At 37.6% G+C, this 20,616-nt stretch overlaps 2 protein-coding genes across 2 annotated transcripts; one reads left to right on the plus strand and one right to left on the minus strand.

Moving 5' to 3' along the window:
* The first annotated feature begins 362 nt into the window (after positions 1–362).
* LOC101299537 (TMV resistance protein N-like) lies at positions 363–9,673 on the plus strand. The gene is made up of 10 exons (XM_004308407.1): positions 363–802; positions 2,150–3,221; positions 3,339–3,644; positions 3,757–4,773; positions 4,862–5,538; positions 5,640–5,768; positions 6,153–6,389; positions 6,643–6,910; positions 8,074–8,172; positions 9,101–9,673. The coding sequence occupies exons 1-10, from the start codon at positions 363–365 to the stop codon at positions 9,671–9,673; spliced, it is 4,818 nt and encodes a 1,605-aa protein (XP_004308455.1).
* Positions 9,674–16,075: 6,402 nt separating this feature from the next.
* LOC101298360 (UDP-glucuronate 4-epimerase 3-like) lies at positions 16,076–17,900 on the minus strand. Its single transcript, XM_004306885.1, has one exon. The coding sequence runs from the start codon at positions 17,758–17,760 to the stop codon at positions 16,456–16,458; it is 1,305 nt and encodes a 434-aa protein (XP_004306933.1). The 5' UTR covers positions 17,761–17,900; the 3' UTR covers positions 16,076–16,455.
* Between the last annotated feature and the right edge of the window lie 2,716 nt (positions 17,901–20,616).

Raw genomic sequence — 20,616 nt, forward strand, 5'->3', positions numbered from 1 at the left:
TTCAGAGCTACTCAATCGGTTTACCAATCTCCGCCAGTCTACAACTCCATATCTTCCAATCGGTTTAGCACCAACACCAATCGCTGCTCAATCTTCAGTGCTTTGAAAGTTTAGACGATTTGATGAAACTTGGAAGGAAGGGGGACTGCTGCTCGAAATGAGTCTCCCTTGACCTCTTCTACTCTCTCACACCCAGTATTTTCACCCAAACAAACCCTAACAGCCATTTAACGCCATCTAACATAGTCAATATCTGACTTATCCACGTGTCAGAATCTGACGGTGAAGAAACCGGGTGCGCTGTATAATTTTCGCCAGTAGATTTCATTCAGCTTTGAATCAGTCTTCTGCTTGTTGATCTAATGGACGATCCTCCCTGTTCTTCTTCGTCTTCTTCATCTTTGCCCAGACCCAGAGATGTCTTCCTCAGTTTTAGAGGCGAGGATACCCGAAACAACTTCGTCACCCATCTCTACGGAGCTCTGCAACGGGTAGCAGTCAAAGTCTACCGTGATGATGAAGAACTTAAAAAAGGCGACGACCTTTCGAAGCTATTCAAAGCCATTGAGGAATCAAAGATCTCGGTTGTAGTTTTCTCTGAAAACTACGCGACATCCAAATGGTGCTTAAACGAGCTAGTGAAGATCATGGATTGCAAGGTGAATCAGAAACAGACTGTGATCCCCATTTTCTACAGAGTAGATCCTTCCCACGTTCGTAAACAGACGGGAAGTTTTGGCCAAGCTTTTGACGAGCATGAACTCAGCCTCGGAAAGGACAATGACCTAGTGCAGAGCTGGAGGTCCGCTTTAAAGGAAGCCTCCAACATAGTCGGCCGGCATTCCACAAACAATGAGTAACTTCTCTTCCTCCTCAAATCTTGACTCAAGTCGCTTCCACTCTACTCTACCACCAGCTTTATATTTTATTTGTTTGTTTTTCCAAGTTTTATTTTTCTTTAAACACCTGCAAATCTCTTTTTCTGTATAATTGCGGAGACTATACAGAATCAAAACTGAATAGACACCCAAGTTAATCATGTCTTGTTCTCTAGTAATTGGCCGGTTGTTGATCATCCATATATAACTTAAAAAATAATTTGTATGCATATAGGATCTGGGTTTTCGCTCTTCTTTAATACTCATCAACTCAATTTGTAACTAACAGAAAAAAAAAACAAAAGGACTTAGATCGTAACCCTCTGTGTCTAATTACCGGATCTGGGTATCATTTTGGATTTTAGAAGAAAAAATGGGTATGTGTCGAGGGTAGTGCTAGAGGATTTCTACTATTTTACATTAGTAGATGACTTCTTTTAACGATCTCAACCGTTAATCCTCTAAATTCATATACAAGAAACATATCTATAAAATTTCAACTAATTTCATAATAATTTGGTCATTCAAATTGATGTAAACAATAGTAGGCCGTTAGATAAAATTAAAACAAATATTGTGCTAATCAAATGGTTAAACGTTTTTCGTTTTGGCTAATTTTTTGTAGGATTCATATGTGGGTAAGTAACTAGGGAATGAGTGGTTTTGATTGTTAAAATACATGCTATATCTAAAAACATCCTTACTTTAAGAGTTTAACGAGGTTCTCTTAGATCCGGACAATAAGAATTTGCATTTTTGAACTGGTATATATATTCTCAAAATTATATGTATTTTCACATTATATTTTAGTGCACAATAGCGATGAAAAGGAAGAAAGAGAAAGAAAATGTTAGAAATAAATAGATTTATATAGGGTCAATGCCCACTAGCTCTAAAACAAAGATAAAACAATTCAATTTTTTCTCTTAATAAAAAGACAATAATTTAGAGCCATTAGATTAGAATGATAAATTTGTCTTTTTGTTTAAGAATGACATGACATAATTTTTTTTAATTGGTGATGTGTTTAGATGATATAACATGCCACCTAGAATTAATGTCACAAATCTTAAGCCTTATTAAAGCCATGAATCATTTTCTGGAAAATAAGATTAACGGAGTGTGTCTAAAGAATAATAAAAAAATGTTAATAAGAGAGAGGCACATTTACATACTAGTCAAGTTTTATCCCTATCTTAAAACATGTATAACACCTTAATTTTTCGGTCTCCCTTGGACTTTTACAATATTTGGTTTTTCAAATTTTGCAGTGATGATGCCAAGCTTATTGATGAAATTGTAGAAAGTGTCTTTAACAAGTTGCTTCGCATGCCGTCAACGAATAAAGAGAGTGACTTGGTTGGGATGGAATCCTGTATACAAAAAATGGAACTAGGAACACCTCTTCAGATGGATAAAGTTCGTAGAATTGGAATCTCGGGAATGGGTGGCATCGGTAAAACAACCATTGCTACCGCAGTTTATGACCAATATCGTTTCAGCTTTGACAAGGTGTGCTTTGTGCGCGATGTCAAGGAGAAGTTCCCGAAGGGTGGAGTAAGTTTGCTAAAAGAGATTCTATCTCGTTTGTTGGAGATGCGGGAAGTGCGTATAGAGACATTGAGAGATGGGTACAGCATAATGGAAGGGTTGAGTGACACCACGGTTCTGGCTGTTCTTGATGACGTAGACACCCGAGATCAAATTAACACCTTACTAGATGGGCCTTCATTTGGTGGTGGAAGCAGAATCATTGTAACAACTAGGCATAGTGACATATTAAGTGGATTTGAGGAACACAAGGCCGAGTTGTCAGGTGAATCCGATGCTCTGACACTCTTCCGCCAGAGGGCCTTCAAAACAAACAGACCCTCAAAAGAGTTTGAACATCTATCACAGCGTGCTGTAAAATATGCTGAAGGTCTTCCCCTTGCACTTAAAGTCATTGGATCTCTTCTTGGTGATATGCCTAGTGCATTTGAGTGGGAACAGGAGTTGAATAAAATGAAGGACATCCTGAACCCGGATATTCATAAGGCGCTTATAATAAGTTACCGAGGACTAGATTATTTGGCGCAGAAGATATTTTTAGATATTGCATGTTTCTTTCGAGGAATGGCTCTAGACTATGTTACAAAAGTTCTTGACATACATGGCTTCCATCCCAAACCTGGGATAAAGACTCTAGTACAGAGATCTCTTGTAACAATCACAGAGTCCGGTAACGTTGAGATGCATGATTTACTACAGGAAATGGGTAGGCATGTCGAATCTGGTATGAAAGGAGAGCAGAGGAGATTTTGGAGTGAAGATGAGGTTGTGGATGTGCTGATTAGAACCACCGTACGTATGATCATGATTCATGCAGGACTTATCAATTTTGTATCATATTTAATTAATAACATTTTCAACTTGATATGGCTCCTGTCCTGGTCACTAACTAACTTGATTCCAATTTAGGATACGCGAAATGTGGAAGGCTTGATGATGGAGTTGCAGAGCAAGGAAGAGAGACACTTCAATGCTGAAGCTTTAGAACATATGAGGAATCTGAGGCTGCTCTTCTTCAATTACGGGCCATTTTACTGGGGAAATAAGGGTGAAAATCACGTGAAAGGGGACTTGAGGTTTCTTTCTCATAAGTTGAGTGTTCTAGTCTGGCATAGATATCCTCTAAAGTGCTTGCCATCCACCTTTGACCCCAAAAATTTTTTTCAGCTTGACATGCCTGGCAGTCGCATTGAACACCTTTGGGAAAGAGATAAGGTACGTACGTACTTACAAGAATCTCTCACTTTTATATACTACTTACATGTGAATCAGATGTCTCATATTGTATACTTAACTGGTTGTGCTGGCATATACGTATGCTATGCAGCGTGCGAGCAACTTGACAAGCATCAATTTAACGCACTGTCTATATCTTAAAGTTACTCCCGACTTGACTGGGTTGCCAAATCTTGAGAAACTCGATCTTTCCTACTCAAGTTTAACGGAGGTTCACCCATCCGTTTTCGCTCATAAAAACCTTGTGTTTTTGAGTTTGACAAACTGCTATGTACTTAGGAGTCTTCCGAGCACCATTCGTATGAAATCTCTGAAAACCCTTGATCTTTCCCACTGCTCAAGCCTTAAGATGTTTCCAGATGTTCCGGAATATATGGAGGCATTATCAAAACTTGCATTACCTGGAACTGCAATTAAGGAGTTACCATCGTCAATTGACCGGTTTCGGGGGCTTGAATCATTAGACATGGCATCCTGCGAGAACCTTATCCGTCTTCCAGATAGTATCTGTAATTTAGCAAAACTTAGATCTCTCAATCTGTATCGTTGCTCAAAACTTTCTAAGTTGCCTGAGAACATTGGGAATATGGAACCTCTGTTGGACCTTGTAGTAGACGCATGTGGTTTAGAACAGCTTCCAGTCTCTATCTTACGTCTGAAGTTCGGTGGGCGGTTATCGTTTTTTCTTTGCAAAATGGCGGCTCCCTTTTCATCATGGCCATCATCAATAGAAGATCGTTGTACTGATGTGGTACATCTTGATTTCAGCAGTTGCAATATGATGAAATTGTCAGATGCTATTGCTTGTTTTCCTTCATTGAAAGTATTAAATTTGTCAAGGAACAATTTGGAGAGCTTACCTGCAGCCATGAAAGAACTGGGTTGCTTAGAATGGCTTGAATTGAACGGTTGCAGGAGACTGATATCAATACCAGAGCTTTCATCAAGTATAAGTTACATAAATGCACGAGATTGCACAGATTTGGTAACTGTTATAACACCGCAGTCTCCCTACCATATCGGTCGCTGCTTCAATTTCTCTAATTGCAGTAAGCAGGTACAGGAAGATGTTTTCAGAGATATTGCAGAAAATCATTTCCCTCCTCAGGTATGTATTAACTTTCTTTTCTCTTGAAGATGATTTCGCCCTAGCAGATAGAACAAGTTAATAATTTGTCTTTTCGTTTTTGTTGTAGGGTAATCCATCCCAACCCTTTTCTTTCTTTTGTCCTGGAAGTGAAATTCCAGAGCAGTTCATCCATCATAATACGGGGGCTTCCGTAACTGCCAAGCTACCACCAAATTGGTTCAACAACAACAACAAGTTTACAGGGTTCGCTATATGTGCGGTTACTAATAAGGCCCAGACTGTTCGATGTTTGTGTACCTTCAAAGGAGATCACTGCAAGTACAGTTTCAGTTTCTGTTTGTTCAAAGGAGGGCTCCAATCAAATCACATGTTTGTAGGATATGTACCGTGGTCTGAACTTGGCATTAACGGAGAGCAAGGCAATGGACGCTGTTACACTGAGGCCAAGTTTGAGATAGAATTATCACTCTATGGAAGACATCCTATGCATTTTGTCGACGGACCTTATCCTAAAGAAATATGCAAGCCGTGTATCAGAAGCTGCGGAGTTCGATTCTTTTTTGGCAACAATGAGGAAGATTTTGGGGAACCAATGGAACAAGTTGATGATTCTGAGTGGAGGGGCCTCAAGGGGTGCTTGGTTGAACCCAGTAGTAGTGACTGGACAAGTGACACCTCCGATGAGGATGAGCAATACCGTGAGTTATCACTAGTTTTTAAAGGCGCAAACAGACCATCGAATTACCTCACAATTGAGGACCATGAGGATACATCTGGGCAGAGGTTAACTTTCTCTATGTCTATAAGCTGATTATAAAATTGATTATTATTTTTTTCATGGTAACTGTTTTTGTTCTATGAATGAATTTAGTGGCTACCTATAGGAATATTATCATCAATTGCAGAGAACCTCTGGAAACATGGGAGCAAGAAGTCAGAAGTACAAGGGGTATGATGCAAGGGTGTTTGGATGATGGTTATGACTGGTTCCTACTGGTCGACGGGTGGAAGAGGTATTAGGACTAAAAAGTTGAGATGTCTATAACAAAACATGAAATCAAACATCTTTAAATAATCGACTTACGTAAGCATGACATTTTCTCATTAAGATGAGCTCTTTGATTTTTTATTTTTGTCCAAAATATATGAAACCTTTAACCTGTTATTCGCTGCCTTTTCTCACTTGGATGAAGTCTCTTTTCAACATTGACCTCATAACGACAGTTTTTCATGTAGTTATTTATACATATGAACCTTCAATGCTTTCTCTCATTTGGATGAAATATGTTTCCAATATTGAGCTATGAAGTACAATTTAGGACTCTACGCTTTACAGATCACTGAAATCATATCTGTTTCTTTTCCCCAATAACATTAAATCATTATTATGATGGCAGATGCGTGTATCAATGTGAACATCGACCTGGCTGTTGGGCCAAAGCCATAGTGCCAACTCCCAATAACCCAACAATCCAAAAAATTACTTACGAGGGGAGGCACACTTGTTGGAAAACTCAACCAATGTTGACATACCAAGTAAGAGTTACACCGGGTATGGGGATTGAATGTCCTCCTGATGACTATAGTTGGAGGGAGTATGACCAAAGGGACATACCAGGAAGCAGATACCCAAGGTACATACTTCAGACATCTCATTATAGAGTCCCTTCATTACATCAAATACGAGTCATCTGTCTACGCATTATGACACTATACTGTTAGTATTGTAATGTGTTTTTGATGTTGAGTAAATGTAGTAATGTACGAACAATATAATCCATTTTTGATGTTGTTTAAGCTCTCTTATGAAACTAATGTCATGCAAAACTGTAAATTTACAAGCTTGATCCATATTATTTCGTAACATTTTTTATTGTTAATGTTTAGGAGATCCTACTATGTATGTACTCCTCAAAATTTTGGAGGCTGCATGGCCATGAAGGAAGTGAGATGCTCCGAAGATCAGAAAATCCTAAAAATCACTTACAGATTAAGGCATACATGTACACTACCCTCCCCCAGCGTTGGAGGGAGGGCAGAGAGCAGTACCAGGAGTGTTTATGACCAAATTGTCCAATCACCAAGCTCACCAGTTGACAATCCTGTGGATGACGACGATGTGAATTTGTTACCAGATGCAAACTCGCTGGATATGGTACGTTTCTCATTCCCCCAGTTTAACCTCATCAACTTCCCTATGAATGAATTCTTTTACGGTCTTGCAATTGTTAATATATCAATTGAACTTTACAATCAAATGGAAAGGAAGCTGCCTATATTAGTTCTAAGCTAAACGCTAGACATATGATATTTGTTGTCAGGAACACTTGCACAATACTGAAGATGTAGCAAATAACAACATGGATGTTTCTAATCAGGGGTTGAGTGGCTTGAGCCTACGGAGTTTGAAGAAACTCTGTTGTTGTGTTCGGATAAAGTAATTTCAATTTTTATAAAAATTTTAAAATCTTAGGAATTACAATTCCGTGAATTTAAATTTCATTAATTAAGAATTTTATTGTTTGGATTTCATGACATAGAGTTTTAAAATGATAAGAATTTGTATTTAGACTAACCTCAGTCAACGGAATTGACAAATGACACATATTTTGTGAGGAATTCAAGTCGGGAATTTAAGCTTCCAAATTCCATGATTATTTTCCCGTAGAAATTGTTAATTCCACGAGATAAGAATTCAAACGAGGGAAACAATTCTAAGAAATTGGGAATTCCCTATTTTTGATTAACTTTCTGGGAATTCACCCGCATCCAAACACACCGAAGGAATTCAATAGCATCAAAGAAAAGTACTCGAGAAATGAGGGAAGCTTATGATGATCAAACCAAATGAATCCAACTCCATTTCAAGCGATTATCCATGAAGATCCTCACAAGGAATGCCTACATTGTGTTGTAAGAGTAACTTTAACAGACTCTCTATTTTAGCTTTTAGCTATTTTAGAGAGCGTGTTTAGCTTTTTTATATGTTTTAGGAGCTCCAGCAGACTAACCAAACTTAAGCTATTATAACTTTTAGCTATCTCACTAGCTATAATCTAGCTAGCGAGATAACTCAAATGAGGCTAGCTATAATTTATTACATTCCTTATAAGATATTTTATGTGATATATAAATATATTTAAACTATTTAATTTCTATTTAAAAAATAATGTTGATGTAATACTTGCTAAAATAGAGAGCATTGATACAACAACATTTCTAAAATGGCTATATCAGTTAATTACATTACTCTTCTGAACAATTTGTTGTTGATTATCTATGCAAACTAATCACGCATGTGGTATGTTTTCCAAGCAGAAACGTTGCAAGATAAACTCTGCTAACCGAAATAAGCAAGAATATGATCATCTTGAGAGTTCACCTCCCTACCCGAAACTTATAGCAGTTGCACAAGAGGTAATATGAGTAATCCTGTTTCTTGTGGGTTTGTTGCTGAAGTCTGCAATATTTGTTTCCCTATGTTGTTACAGCTTGAGAAGATAGTAGCTTCACTTAAACATCTGTCTTGTTTTTGCATGTGTGATGCAATTGTCAATGATATGGTCATTAATCATAATGTTCTGAATGAAAATGTAATGAATGAGATGGCATGATTCAGAGGCATTGATAATATAAGAGAATGCAATAATTTCATGTTATAAAGTTCTCTCTTACATTTTAAAGAAAACTGGTATTACAGTAATGACAGTTCAAATGTTTTCTACTTTCTACATTATGGATTTCTGGACATATGCATTTGTACTTAGTCAACAGGTGCTGCTGGTTTTGTAGTTTGGATGCATTCCGCATACAATGTGGTGATCAGTTGTCACACAAGTAAAACATACAAAAAAAAGAGGCAAAAATATCTTTTGGAAAACTATCTGCATCATTGTAGATTGTTTGTTAATCAATCAATTGATTAGTATCAGTGCAATGGTAATCAATTGATTTCTTTTTCTGTTATTAGTTGATGTGACATGAAGATGCTGCATTGTCTTTTCATTTGATAATTCACAACAACAACAACAAAAAACCTAAAAGATGTAGGTTTCTACTGATTGAAATGTATTTCGAGTTTGTTGGGATGAGGGAAATAAAACAGATTGTATCTTGAATTGGGAGTCTTGGGACTCTATATGTATATACATAAAGTGCAATTGCCCTCACTTAAATAAAAACATCCAGTGATCAAAATCACTCACATTTTAGGTCATCCTTTAAGGACGGACACACAGACACAGCACAAAGCTTGGAAATTTAGCAGTCCATCTTCAGTAAGCAGTATTTCTGTTATTCTTAGTTTACTTATTCCTGATTTAATATTTCTTGTTTTGTTGTCTAGATGCCAGTAGAATCAACAAAAAAGGATTCTGAGTATGATGAGGAAGAGGATGATGTTGATGACAATGGGATTGGTGATGATGATGATGATAATGATGTTGATTATAATGTTCATGATGATTATGCTGGTTTTAATGATGATGTTAATGATGAGGATGCTGTTGGAGGTAATGTTGGAAGAAACGTAGAAGTTGAGGTTGATAATGCTGAAGAGCATGGAAATCAAAGTGTATCCACCAATACTGAGAAAAGTAGTGAAAAGAGAGAGCTCTCCTTTACCAATGTGCATGGTGAAAGTTCAAAGAAGAGACATGAAGTAGCTCAAGAGCAAAGGTTTACCGATTCTGCACCCCTGCGTGCTAATGATGAGGTCCAATCAGCTTCAAAGGAGATTAGCGATGAAGAATACTTGATGCAATGTTTTGGAATTTTGAACAAGATGGACGAAATTGATGATGACAGTTACTCAAAAGCCTTGAAGCTCTTCCGTGGGGATCCTACTTTGAGAAAGCTGTTTGTGGGAATGCCAGAGAAGAGGAGAAAAAACTTCGTCCTCAATCTTTACTGTACATGATCCCGAGTTTGATTGTTGCATTTAGTTCTCCTATGGTTCATGACTTCATGTCATGTATTTATAAACTGTAGTCTGGAATTAATGTGGGACTGTGTTTTTGTAAGTAAATATCAAGTGGGAATGGAATCTTTTTCTGAACCTCAAGCAGTATTTGGTTGACTAAAGCTCTAGAGGTACACAAAGGGGTATATGTATCTCTATTGGTTTACTCTTTACAAGTCAGGTGATCATCAATGGCTCTTGTCAGATATGCAGCCCAAAATTCCTCCTCTTCCAATACTACTTCTCCATGTAGGTATCATGTGTTCTTGAGTTTCAGAGGAAAAGACACTCGAAAGAACTTAGTGATCACCTCCACACTACCCTTGTCAAACCGGCTTTCGAACTTTACGAGACGATGATGAACTCGAGAGAGGGGAAGGTATCAACCCAGGAATTGAGAGAGCCATTCGACAGTCAAGAAGTTCTGTTATTGTGTTCTCAAAGGACTACCTTTTTTTTTTTTTTTTTTTTTTTGTTCTCAAAGGACTGCTTCTTCGAAATGGTGTCTTGACGAGCTAGTAATGATCCTTGAACGCAAGAGGGTGTCCTCCGATCATATAGTTTACCGGTTTTCTACGACGTCGACCCATCTCAGGTGAGGAAGCAGACGGGAAGTTTTGCAAAAGCACTTGCTATACACCAAAAGAGTGAATCAAAGAGAAAGAATGGAGGGAAGCACTAAACCAAGTTGCTGATCTAGCTGGGATGGCGTTACAGAACCAAGCCTATGGGTATGTGATTTTTCCTTCTTCCTTTTCTGTTAATCGGACTTAATCCAGTAATCAAGTCAAGTAAGCTCATGAGTTTTCTTTCATTTTGACATCAAATATTTAGGTACGAGTCAAGGTTTATAAATAAAATTGTTCAAGAGATTGGGGACAAGGTAAGTAGTCACAGACCATTTAGTGTTGGCTTCAAACAGATCGGAATCCATTTTCGAGTCAAAAACATCAATTCATGGTTGAAATTCACTCCCTTTTATTCTGAATGAATTCTTTACGGTCTTGCAATTGTTAATATATCAATTGAACTTTACAATCAAATGGAAAGGAAGCTGCCTATTTTAGTTCTAAGCTAAACACTAGACATATGATATTTGTTGTCAGGAACACTTGCACAATACTGAAGATGTAGCAAATAACGACATGAATGTTTCTAATGAGGAGTTGAGCGGCTTGAGCCTACGGAGTTTGAAGAAACTCTGTAAGAAAAGGACTCGAGAAATGAGCGAAGCTGATGATGATCAAACCAAATGAATCCAACTCCATTTCAAGCGATTATCCATGAAGATCCTCACCAGGAATGCCAGTGGTTGTGTTCAGGAGAGCCTACATTGTGTTGTAATGTTGTAATGTTGTATGTAAGATACTAGCTAGAGGTGTTAATGAGGATCATGAGTCTAAGTGTCTAACTATTTTGCTGACTGTGTGTGTTCCCAAATTGTGGCAATGTTGGAAGTCCTCGACTTTGCTAGCTGGTGATTAAGAATAATTATCTGTGTTATCTAGTCATGAGTTTATTGCTGTTTTGCTCACTGCGTTGTTCAAAATTTTGATTCTTTAATCAGACTAATGGAGTCTCCCTGCGTTTCTCCTCCATATCCACAGGGATCATTTGCAGAAAGCAGCAAATAGTGGAAAGATGATGTAACCATAAGTAAAAACAATCAATATGAAAGGAAATGAATGATATGGAAGATGGGGATGTGGCTAGCTGTTTCATGAAAGACCCTCACCAGGAAGGCCAGTAATATAGTTCTAGGCCAGAATTAAAAGTCCATTAAACTCTATTCTACTGACTTGCAACAAAAATTTATACTGTTGCGGCCTCTAGGGAGTGAGGGTCCCTCTTTAGTGGCCAAATTCTAAAATTAATTCTTTGTTTTTTTTCTTTGATGGATGGAACCAGTGAAGTGGATGACCAAAATGATCGAATTCTTACTGGATTCCAGCCATCAAAAATAGCAAGCAAAGAAAAGCAACAGGCTTGAAATTATACTATTTACAACTCTCATCCGTTTTTATATATAGAATCATCGCGAGGATCTTTGGCTTTCTTCCGATGTGGTTATTAGTATCGCTGAAATTAGTGAAATGAATTGCATTTTTCCGCTCCTCTACCCTTTCCAACTTTCTCTCCTATTTTCCACACCCATATATACTTGTGGGCTATTAAAATTTTGCTCTATATACCAATGCGTGATTATTACCCACTACATTATTAACTGATTGAGGTTTAACTGTGTGTGTATATATATATATATCACCAGTAAATAATGCGTATCACATATCAAATGTATATCATATAACCTGCCAATATGGTTAACATGCAACATAAAATTGATTATGTGTGATCAGCTTCAATACTTAAGAGGACTAATTTAACAACCTATACAGATCAAAATTCCCACATGAACTATACATGTAATGGCTGAAGTAACTGAAACTTCGATACAAGAACAACGATTCGATGTTTATCAAAGCCAGTCGAACAATCACACTCTCACATCAAATATAACTTAATATTCTCTAATATCATTCGAACTCCAATATGATGATTGCAACTACTCGGGTACATCAGCCTTTTCATTCCAAAACAACTTTTCTGGTGAAGTTATCAACCTTTAATTTAGAAGTCCGCTCTAACTAAGTTTAAACTTCTTCACCAGATAGAGCTCATATCAATAACGTCATATATAGCAGATAGTGTACTTCATATATTGTCACTTGATTTAGCATCTTCAGCATTATTATTAGCATCTTGGTGTATCACCAGTCTTCATCATCATTAAGGGACTAATTAACTTACGTACATATGCATGATCAGTCTTCAGAAATCAAATTTATTAATCCCATTCAATTAACATCTATCAAGCTGATGCTAATTAGCTAATATGATCAACCAACAATTGCCAGAAAAAGTAGTGCAGTAAGTGATCTTAATTAGTTGATCGAGTAGTCCTAGCATTTCATTCCAGAGGAGCTCGTGCAGTGAGCCATTACCAACTCATATAACACTTCTGATCTCTGATGGCTCTAGAGCTCAGCCATTAACAAACCCCATGAAAAGGATATCTGCCAATACTACGCTTATAGAGTACTCCTTTTCAATGTGTGAAGTAAATGACTTTTGACAGGCCACAAGTGATTGAATTTAATTAAAAATCATAGAGAATATAAGTAAATATTTGCAAATATGTTCAGCTTAACAAAAATTTAAACTAAATTGAGGCCTCAAGGGAGTGAATTATCCCTATTTTCCGGCCAAATTTTACTTGATTTTTTTCTTTGATGGATGGAACCAGTGAATGGATGAATCAAAATGATTAAGTTCTTACTGGATTCCAGCCATCAAAAAAAGAAAGCAAAGAAAATCTTAGGTCATGCACAAGGCACAGTGACCTTTGCAATTGTGTTTTCAGCAAGGCTCACCTTTTTATATATAGAAATTCTTGCGCAGACTTTGCGTCTTTTTCCGATGTGGATATTAATATCGCTATATAGATATTTCGTCTCCGACCCCTTTAAATCTGTCTATCTTATTACCAACAAATACTCCGGAATTTGTTAGACGCCATATGTTCATGATTGTACCAACTGAGATTTAACATTCAAAACTCGCTGTTGTTATAAAGTCATCATTGAAAGCCCTTCCTAACAAGTAAAGAATGCTCATTTGATACCTGCTAACCTATTCACGTCACGACACGATATTGATCAAATCTCATCAAATCTGATACTCAGAGGAATAAAGATAGAAATGTTGGAGAGGTTTAACAAGAAACACCTTATATGAATTGTTTGGCTCCAAATCTACTGGGATCGGTGTCTGAAGATTTTGAAACGTAACATTGATATTTATGATAGAGCATATACAAAAGACACGCAAACACAATGTCACATAACATCCTGTAATTTGATTTAATTCCCCATCTCTGGGGCTAAGCTTCAATGCTTCATAGGTGACAACATAAGCTTTTCTGAACTTTTTAACAACCGAAGACTGGATTATCGTTGAGATCTCGAATGATAAATCATGTCGCAGCAGCAGCATCCTGGCGCACTGATCCGTCAAAAGTTGAGCTTGTAGACTTCTCCGGATACCATTTGATGTGAAGAGGAGCAGAAGCAGCCATTCAGGTAGTAGTCCTTACAGTGGAAATATATGCATGTCTTTTCTTTGGTGTTCAACCTCAAAAATTACCAGTTTGAGAAGGCTCAGTTACTTACTCCTTAAGTTACCTTCCTGAAGGTTTAAACATTATTGCTAATCGAACTGGATGATCAACTCGTCTAATTGTGACTGAATGAAAGGTTAGTGAAACAATGACTATGTCGTTGCCTAGAGAACAAACAAGAAAATGGCCTGTCAATTGCAAGTTGGGAATCTGTCAAATTGGTAGTGATACAACCAGAACAAATGGCAACCTAAAAATGCTCCTCATAAGCTTAAGAACACAACAAGACCACATGTTAGCGTCATTCTGATTTACTCGTTTGCAAAAGTTCTTGATTGATGTACGTGGATCTCATAGAGAATCTATACCAAAATTGCTGTTGTTCATATGATAGATCAAATCTTAGATCCAAGTTCATCATGATAAAATACAAATTTAGATTTGTGTATGTAACATGAATTCAAACTGATATCAGTAGGCTAAGTGGAATTGTGGAAACCTAAAAGGGCTCCTGTTCTCGCGAAAAAGCGAAATTCATGTCATGTTAAAAGAAATGTTACTGTCAAGTTCTTGAATACTGTGGACTGTCATGAACTGGTAAGCGAATTTGATGCAAAATCAATCTCATTACGTATTTAGCAAAATCTGAAGAGGTCAAGCAATGCATATGGAATCAAATTACTTGATTCTTAAGAAATTCAGTCTTACTGACAAGTTAAAGCAGGCATATACCAAACTCATCTCGTAAGTGTCCAAATGGGAAGCCAAAATTGAAGCCTTCAAATAATCAAAAAGGTTATCCAGGTCGGCATCTCCATATAACAAAATGACAGGTAATAGAAGTCTATAGAAAAATTGAAGCAACTCCACAAATATAAGTCGTGTTAAAGACTAAGAGGACAAGCAGAAAACTACTCCCACTATTTCCCAGCTCCATATCACTGTCAAAAGACCAGAGACAAAGAGGAAGACAACCTTTACAAATCAGCAGGCTTGCTATGGTGTATACTCTGGCATCATTTTCTGCCTAAAATTCCTGAGGTGTCATGTTCTGTTATGATAAACAGGATGATTCAATTGCCCAGCACCTTACCCTCCATTAAGATACAAACTAGTACTTTATTGTAGAGTGTATTCTTCTCTTCTGGAATTGCTCAACTTGCAGAGCACGAATTGAAATATAGGAAAACAAAAACCAAATGTTTGGTGCAGGGGACTACTGTTAAATATACTACGTATGCAGCCTATGAATCTTCACTCATTAAGCAAATACACCATATAGTTTTCCAAAACTGTCTCATACACAAATATGGAAATGTGACTCAGAAAGGAATTAGAAAACTACTAGAGGCAGCAGTAACATGCATGATTGCCAAAAAGGTTTTTCAAAGGCATAGGAAGGAGCAAAAATAGAAAGGATAAAGTCTGTGCACTTCAACAAAGGAAATTGAAGATAGCATGATCAAAAAAGAAAAAAGAAACAAAAATTGGAGATAGAAATGAAGGTCTACAATATGTGCAAGTCTTATGTTTGGTGATTCAAGTTCACATAACATACTAAGTTTGGAACTGGACTTGCTACAATAGTGGTGAACGGTGGGTACTCTAATTGGAAAGTTTTTTCTTTTCAACTACTGAACTACCTCAAGTGTCATTGCCTTGCATAAATTAAATAACGGCAAAATGAGGAGAAAAGAAAACGCTAGAGAGATGTGCACCACAGTAAAACTTTATAAATGCTTTGCCTGTCATTTATGGGAATACAGTAAAATATCACTCTGTTTAGTAACTAGAAGAACTGAAGAACCACAACAATGAAGGGTTTATCCAACAAAAACTTACCAAGTTCTTGTGATTAATTTTCAGCTATTCCTCGAGATTCAAATATAGATTATATACCCTGACAGGAATATATGCACAATAATGTCAATATAAACCAGAAAGTTAAAAGTTAAAATAGAATCGAGTGTAACTGACATAGATGAATTATCTATCCTCGACTGTAATCCATAACCAAAACAAAAGGAAGCTGATACAAAAAGGTTTAGCGTGCAGGGTACAACAAAGTCAGCTGCAAGATTTCTTTAAAAGATCACAGTTATGGATTCATAAAACACAAACTATATATACAACATACGTTTTATGAAAAACCAATAACCCATTAAATGAAATCAGCTTGATTTAGGTCATATAGCAGTAACGAATAACCATACTATCGTGTGCTATTTTATTGAATTGCATAGCAATGATACATGTCCACCAATTAGAATATGCTCTATCAGACATGAACTCTACAATGCCGAAGATACAACAATTACATTCCAAGAAAAGAAAGAGATGATCCTCGTTTTCTCATAATACAGAACGGGAGTGCTCAGAAAACAATGTCCCCCAACCACAAAACTTCTTCAATGTAGTTTACAAGGTTTCCTCCCAATATGGCATTACTCATTAAGATATATGGAAAAACGATACTCGGGGCAGTGACAGAAATGTTAAAACAATCATAAGAATTATAATGAACAAGAATTCAAAGGATCTACCACACAATCAAAAGAATTTTTCAGCCAGCAGCCTTCTTCCCGCCATTATAGTAAGTCAGGTACCACCTAACGAATTTCTTCAACCCTGTCTGCAGATCCGTCGTGGGCTTATACCCAAGCTCCCTCTGTGCGGAGCTGATGTTTGCGTGAGTAAACTGAACATCCCCATTACGTGGCAACTTCAAAATGCTCCTCTTAGCCTTCACCTTCAACAACCTCTCCAAAATAGTAACAAGATCCGAAACAGGCACAGGAGACGTATTCCCCAAATTGAAAACCCTCAACTGCGCAGGACCCTTCTTCTTCCCCCCACTCCCGGTACTCTTCTCCGCAGTATCCAGTGACGCCAAGCAGCCCTTAACAATATCATCAATGTAGGTAAAATCCCTCGCTACCGTTCCATGATTAGCGGCCTCAAAAATGGGAATAGTCTTCCCCTTCAATATATCCCTCGTGAAAAAGAAGTAAGCCATGTCCGGCCTCCCCCAAGGGCCATAAACTGTAAAGAACCTCAACCCGGTAAGCGAAAGGCCATAGATATGATTATAAGTATGCGCAATCTCCTCACCGGCTTTCTTAGTAGCAGCATACAAACTAGCAGGCTGGTCAGTCCTGTCTCTCTCCGAAAAGGGTACCTTAGTATTAAGTCCATACACAGAGCTAGAGCTAGCCCAAACAATCGCAGGCTGCGGATTCGCATTCTTACAAACCTCAAGCAGATTAACAAGACCAGCTATATTACTATGAACATATGACCCAGGATTCTCCATAGCATACCTCACGCCAGCCTGAGCAGCCAAATGCATCACATGAGTAAACGCCACCACCTCGAAAAGCTTGCTCAGCAACGCCATGTCGTTTATATCCCCTTCCACAATGAACACCCCGCTCCTCTCCAGCAGCGCCTGCCTCGCCCGCTTCAACGACGGATCGTAATAGTCGTTAAAGCTATCCAAACCCAAGACGCCGTCTCCACGGCGCTTGAGTGCGGCGGAGACGTGTGTTCCGACGAAGCCGGCGGCGCCGGTGACGAGAACCGACATGCCGTTTCTTGACCTGACCCGGGAGGATGACCTGACCCGTTTCTCCCAGGCGGGTCCGCCCCAGTTGTAGGTCCGGAGGGAGCGGCGGGATGGATCGGAGGGGACGGAGCTGGACGACGGCGACCGGAAAAAGAAGAGCAAGATCAGGGCCAAGAAGACCAAGGACCACAAGGAGAGCTTGGCCAGTGAGCTTTGCCACCGGACTCTGTGAATGTAGGGCTTGAACTTGCCCGGAGTTGGGGGACCATTGTCAAGATGAGCCATTTGCTTCAGCTGGGTCATCTATTTCGGGTCGGATTTTTAGGGTTTTCTGCGAACTGGGTCGGACCCGGAATCGGGTTCTGAGAGGTGGGTATGAGGAAAGGTGAGTCTTTAGTGGTGGGTTGTTCTTGATTGGCTGAAATTTTGGGAAATGGGGAATCTTTATTTTCTGGGTTTCTTGGAGGAGAGAGGTGTGTTGGGTCCTCTGGTCTTGGTGCTTTTGGTTTTGGGTTTATAGGGGAGAAGGTGAAAGAGTAAAGGAGAAAGTTCAAAGCTTGATTTTTTGAGGGGGTTAATCACAGTGTTTAGGGAATAATGGAGGATCAAGGGAGGAGGAGGAGGACTCTATGGTTGTGAGTAATAATGGAGATGAAATCATTGAAATGTGAGAGAGGGTGAGTAATGGAGGGATGAAGAAGACAAAGGGAAGGTACTTCAGTTTGATTAAAAAAATTGGGAGAGATTTTCTGCAAATTTTTTGGTCACATTTTGGGTATCAAACATGAACAAAAAATTTTCAATGACTTTGTGTCATCAGAGAGCAGAAAAACCTAAAAAAAAAAAGGAAAAGGAAAAGAAATTTGAAAAGAGTGAGTAATGGAAGAAGGAATAGTAAAAATTGAGTATCCAATTTAAGCCGAGGACTAAAACTTGATTGGTAGAAAACACACACCTCTAAATTTTTGCCACCATTTATTTTTGGGGATTATCTATTTTTTGGATATTTATTTGTGTGGGGGTTCTCTTAATATAGATTGGAGTTATTAATCAAGTTTGAGATTTTTTGAAGAGTTTGGGGAGGTGATTTGTTGGAGATGGTGTGGATGAGATTTTGACTCTTTGTTTTTGCCTTCAATCTTACATGAGGTTTTTGTTTTTTGTTTTTTGTTTTGTTTTTGGGAGATTATGACACTTTTTTTATATTGTGTTTTGACTGTATGAGGGTAAAATAACTGATTTTTGTTAAACGTTAAACCATTATAACAGTATTTTCATGTCTATTCACCAAATATATAGATAGGTCAATAACAGCCTTTTAGTTTTGCTTTGTTGACAGCTATTTTTTGGGTCAACTTTTTTTTGCAACTGGATTTTAGTTTTTTCATCCATTGAAGAATGTGAGAGGGTGGGGATTTGGGAAATGCAGTTCCTCATTAATTGAGATCCATGATGTACTGATGGTACTGATGGTGATGATTAGGATTTAAATCTAAAGTATTTATTGATTTCATAAACTACATTACTTCAATTAATCACTACAGATTGCCCCTTGATTTCGAGCATTTAATGATCATGGATTTTTATCAATTCATTTTCTCCCCTACAAGTCAAATTTCTTCACCTCATGTCCTCATTTCACATCAGTGTCTAGTGACAACTTGCTTGATCAATGATTTACACTGTTTGAGCTTCTAGATTCCGCTGACCTTAAGCGAAGTGTAAGCATAGAGGTTAAATAGCAACTACTTAACAATAAACTTCACTATTTTATAAATTTCGGAAAGGATAGGTAGGAAGTAAATATTTGTAACTTATAATTGTTACTACATTATTAATTAAGATTTTCAAACGTGGAGCTAAACCTTCCATCGAGGCTGGATGTCGACTCATGTTATTTTGAAAAAATGTATATGTATAATTATATATAGAGGACCGTTAAAGAGAGAACGTCCGCACCGAAAAAAGGTGCGGACACCGGCTCAAGGAGGTGTTGACGGCGGCGACCTTGACAGCGTTGAAGCATACCTCCATCCTGTCCTTCTCTTTGCCGACGACGAGTTCGAAGTCGAGAATGAGGATCAAGGGAGGAGGAGGAGGGGAAATAGCAACTACTTAACAATAAACTTCACTATTTTAAAATTTTTGGAAAGGAATATGGTAGAAAGCAAATATTTGTAACTTATAATTCTTATTACACTAATGCTTAAGATTTTCCAGTCGTACCTTCCAGCAAGGTTGCGTGTCAAACCCCTATTCAAAAAAAACATATCATATTCAGAACGGAGTTCCGCTTTGAAATTAAAGTATGGGGCTCTTTGTTTGACTCATTTTTCGGTCACATTTTCACATCATCACCTATTGATAAATAGATTATATCCCGTAGTCTTATCATATGAGTTTAGTTGGATGATAATTTTGTTCAATCTAATGACAATTACCAAGATAAAAACCCAAGTTTTGTACTTTACTTTCTTTGTTATTACTTGTCTATAAACATTAAGATTGGATGTAGACTCAAATTCAATTACACAACATTACACACGACTTTGTGCGACAAGCTCACATCATGTGTATTAGTCCTATGCTTCTTACAAGCTAATGTGCTACCAAGTATTGTCCTTATTTTACTTTTATTAATGAAAGACATCATCAAAGTGACAACTCTATATACCACTTTGTCTCCAAAATTGTCCAAGATCATGGCCAATGCTCTTTTCCTTTAGCTGATTTAGTTTATCATAATCATGTTGGGCAACATAATATATAATGATTGTGATTTGTATGACAAAGCATTTGTTTACATTCATTTTTCCAAAAGAAGGAAGAAAAAAAATCCTTATTATGTGGTAGGTAAACTTGCATTTCAATCACAAGCATATTTGTGTTGGTCATGTGTGATTGTCCCACTTTATTTCACAAAAATTAATGGCACTGATCTGGCAAGAAACCCCTTTCTACTTGTCTAGGTTTGATCTTTCATATTTTTGTGCCATCTTGATCTGTTAAGTTGGTATTGCACTTTATTTTTTTTTTGGTTACAAGTTGGTATTGCACTTTAATGGACATGGAATTTGGAAAATGGCCTTTATTGGAAAAATAAAAACCATTGTTTGATAAAAAATTTCCCCTTTTTCCATGGTGATGTTGTTTGTCTTT

This window comes from Fragaria vesca, linkage group LG7, assembly GCF_000184155.1.
Source record: "Fragaria vesca subsp. vesca linkage group LG7, FraVesHawaii_1.0, whole genome shotgun sequence".
Taxonomy (NCBI): Eukaryota; Viridiplantae; Streptophyta; class Magnoliopsida; order Rosales; family Rosaceae; genus Fragaria; species Fragaria vesca.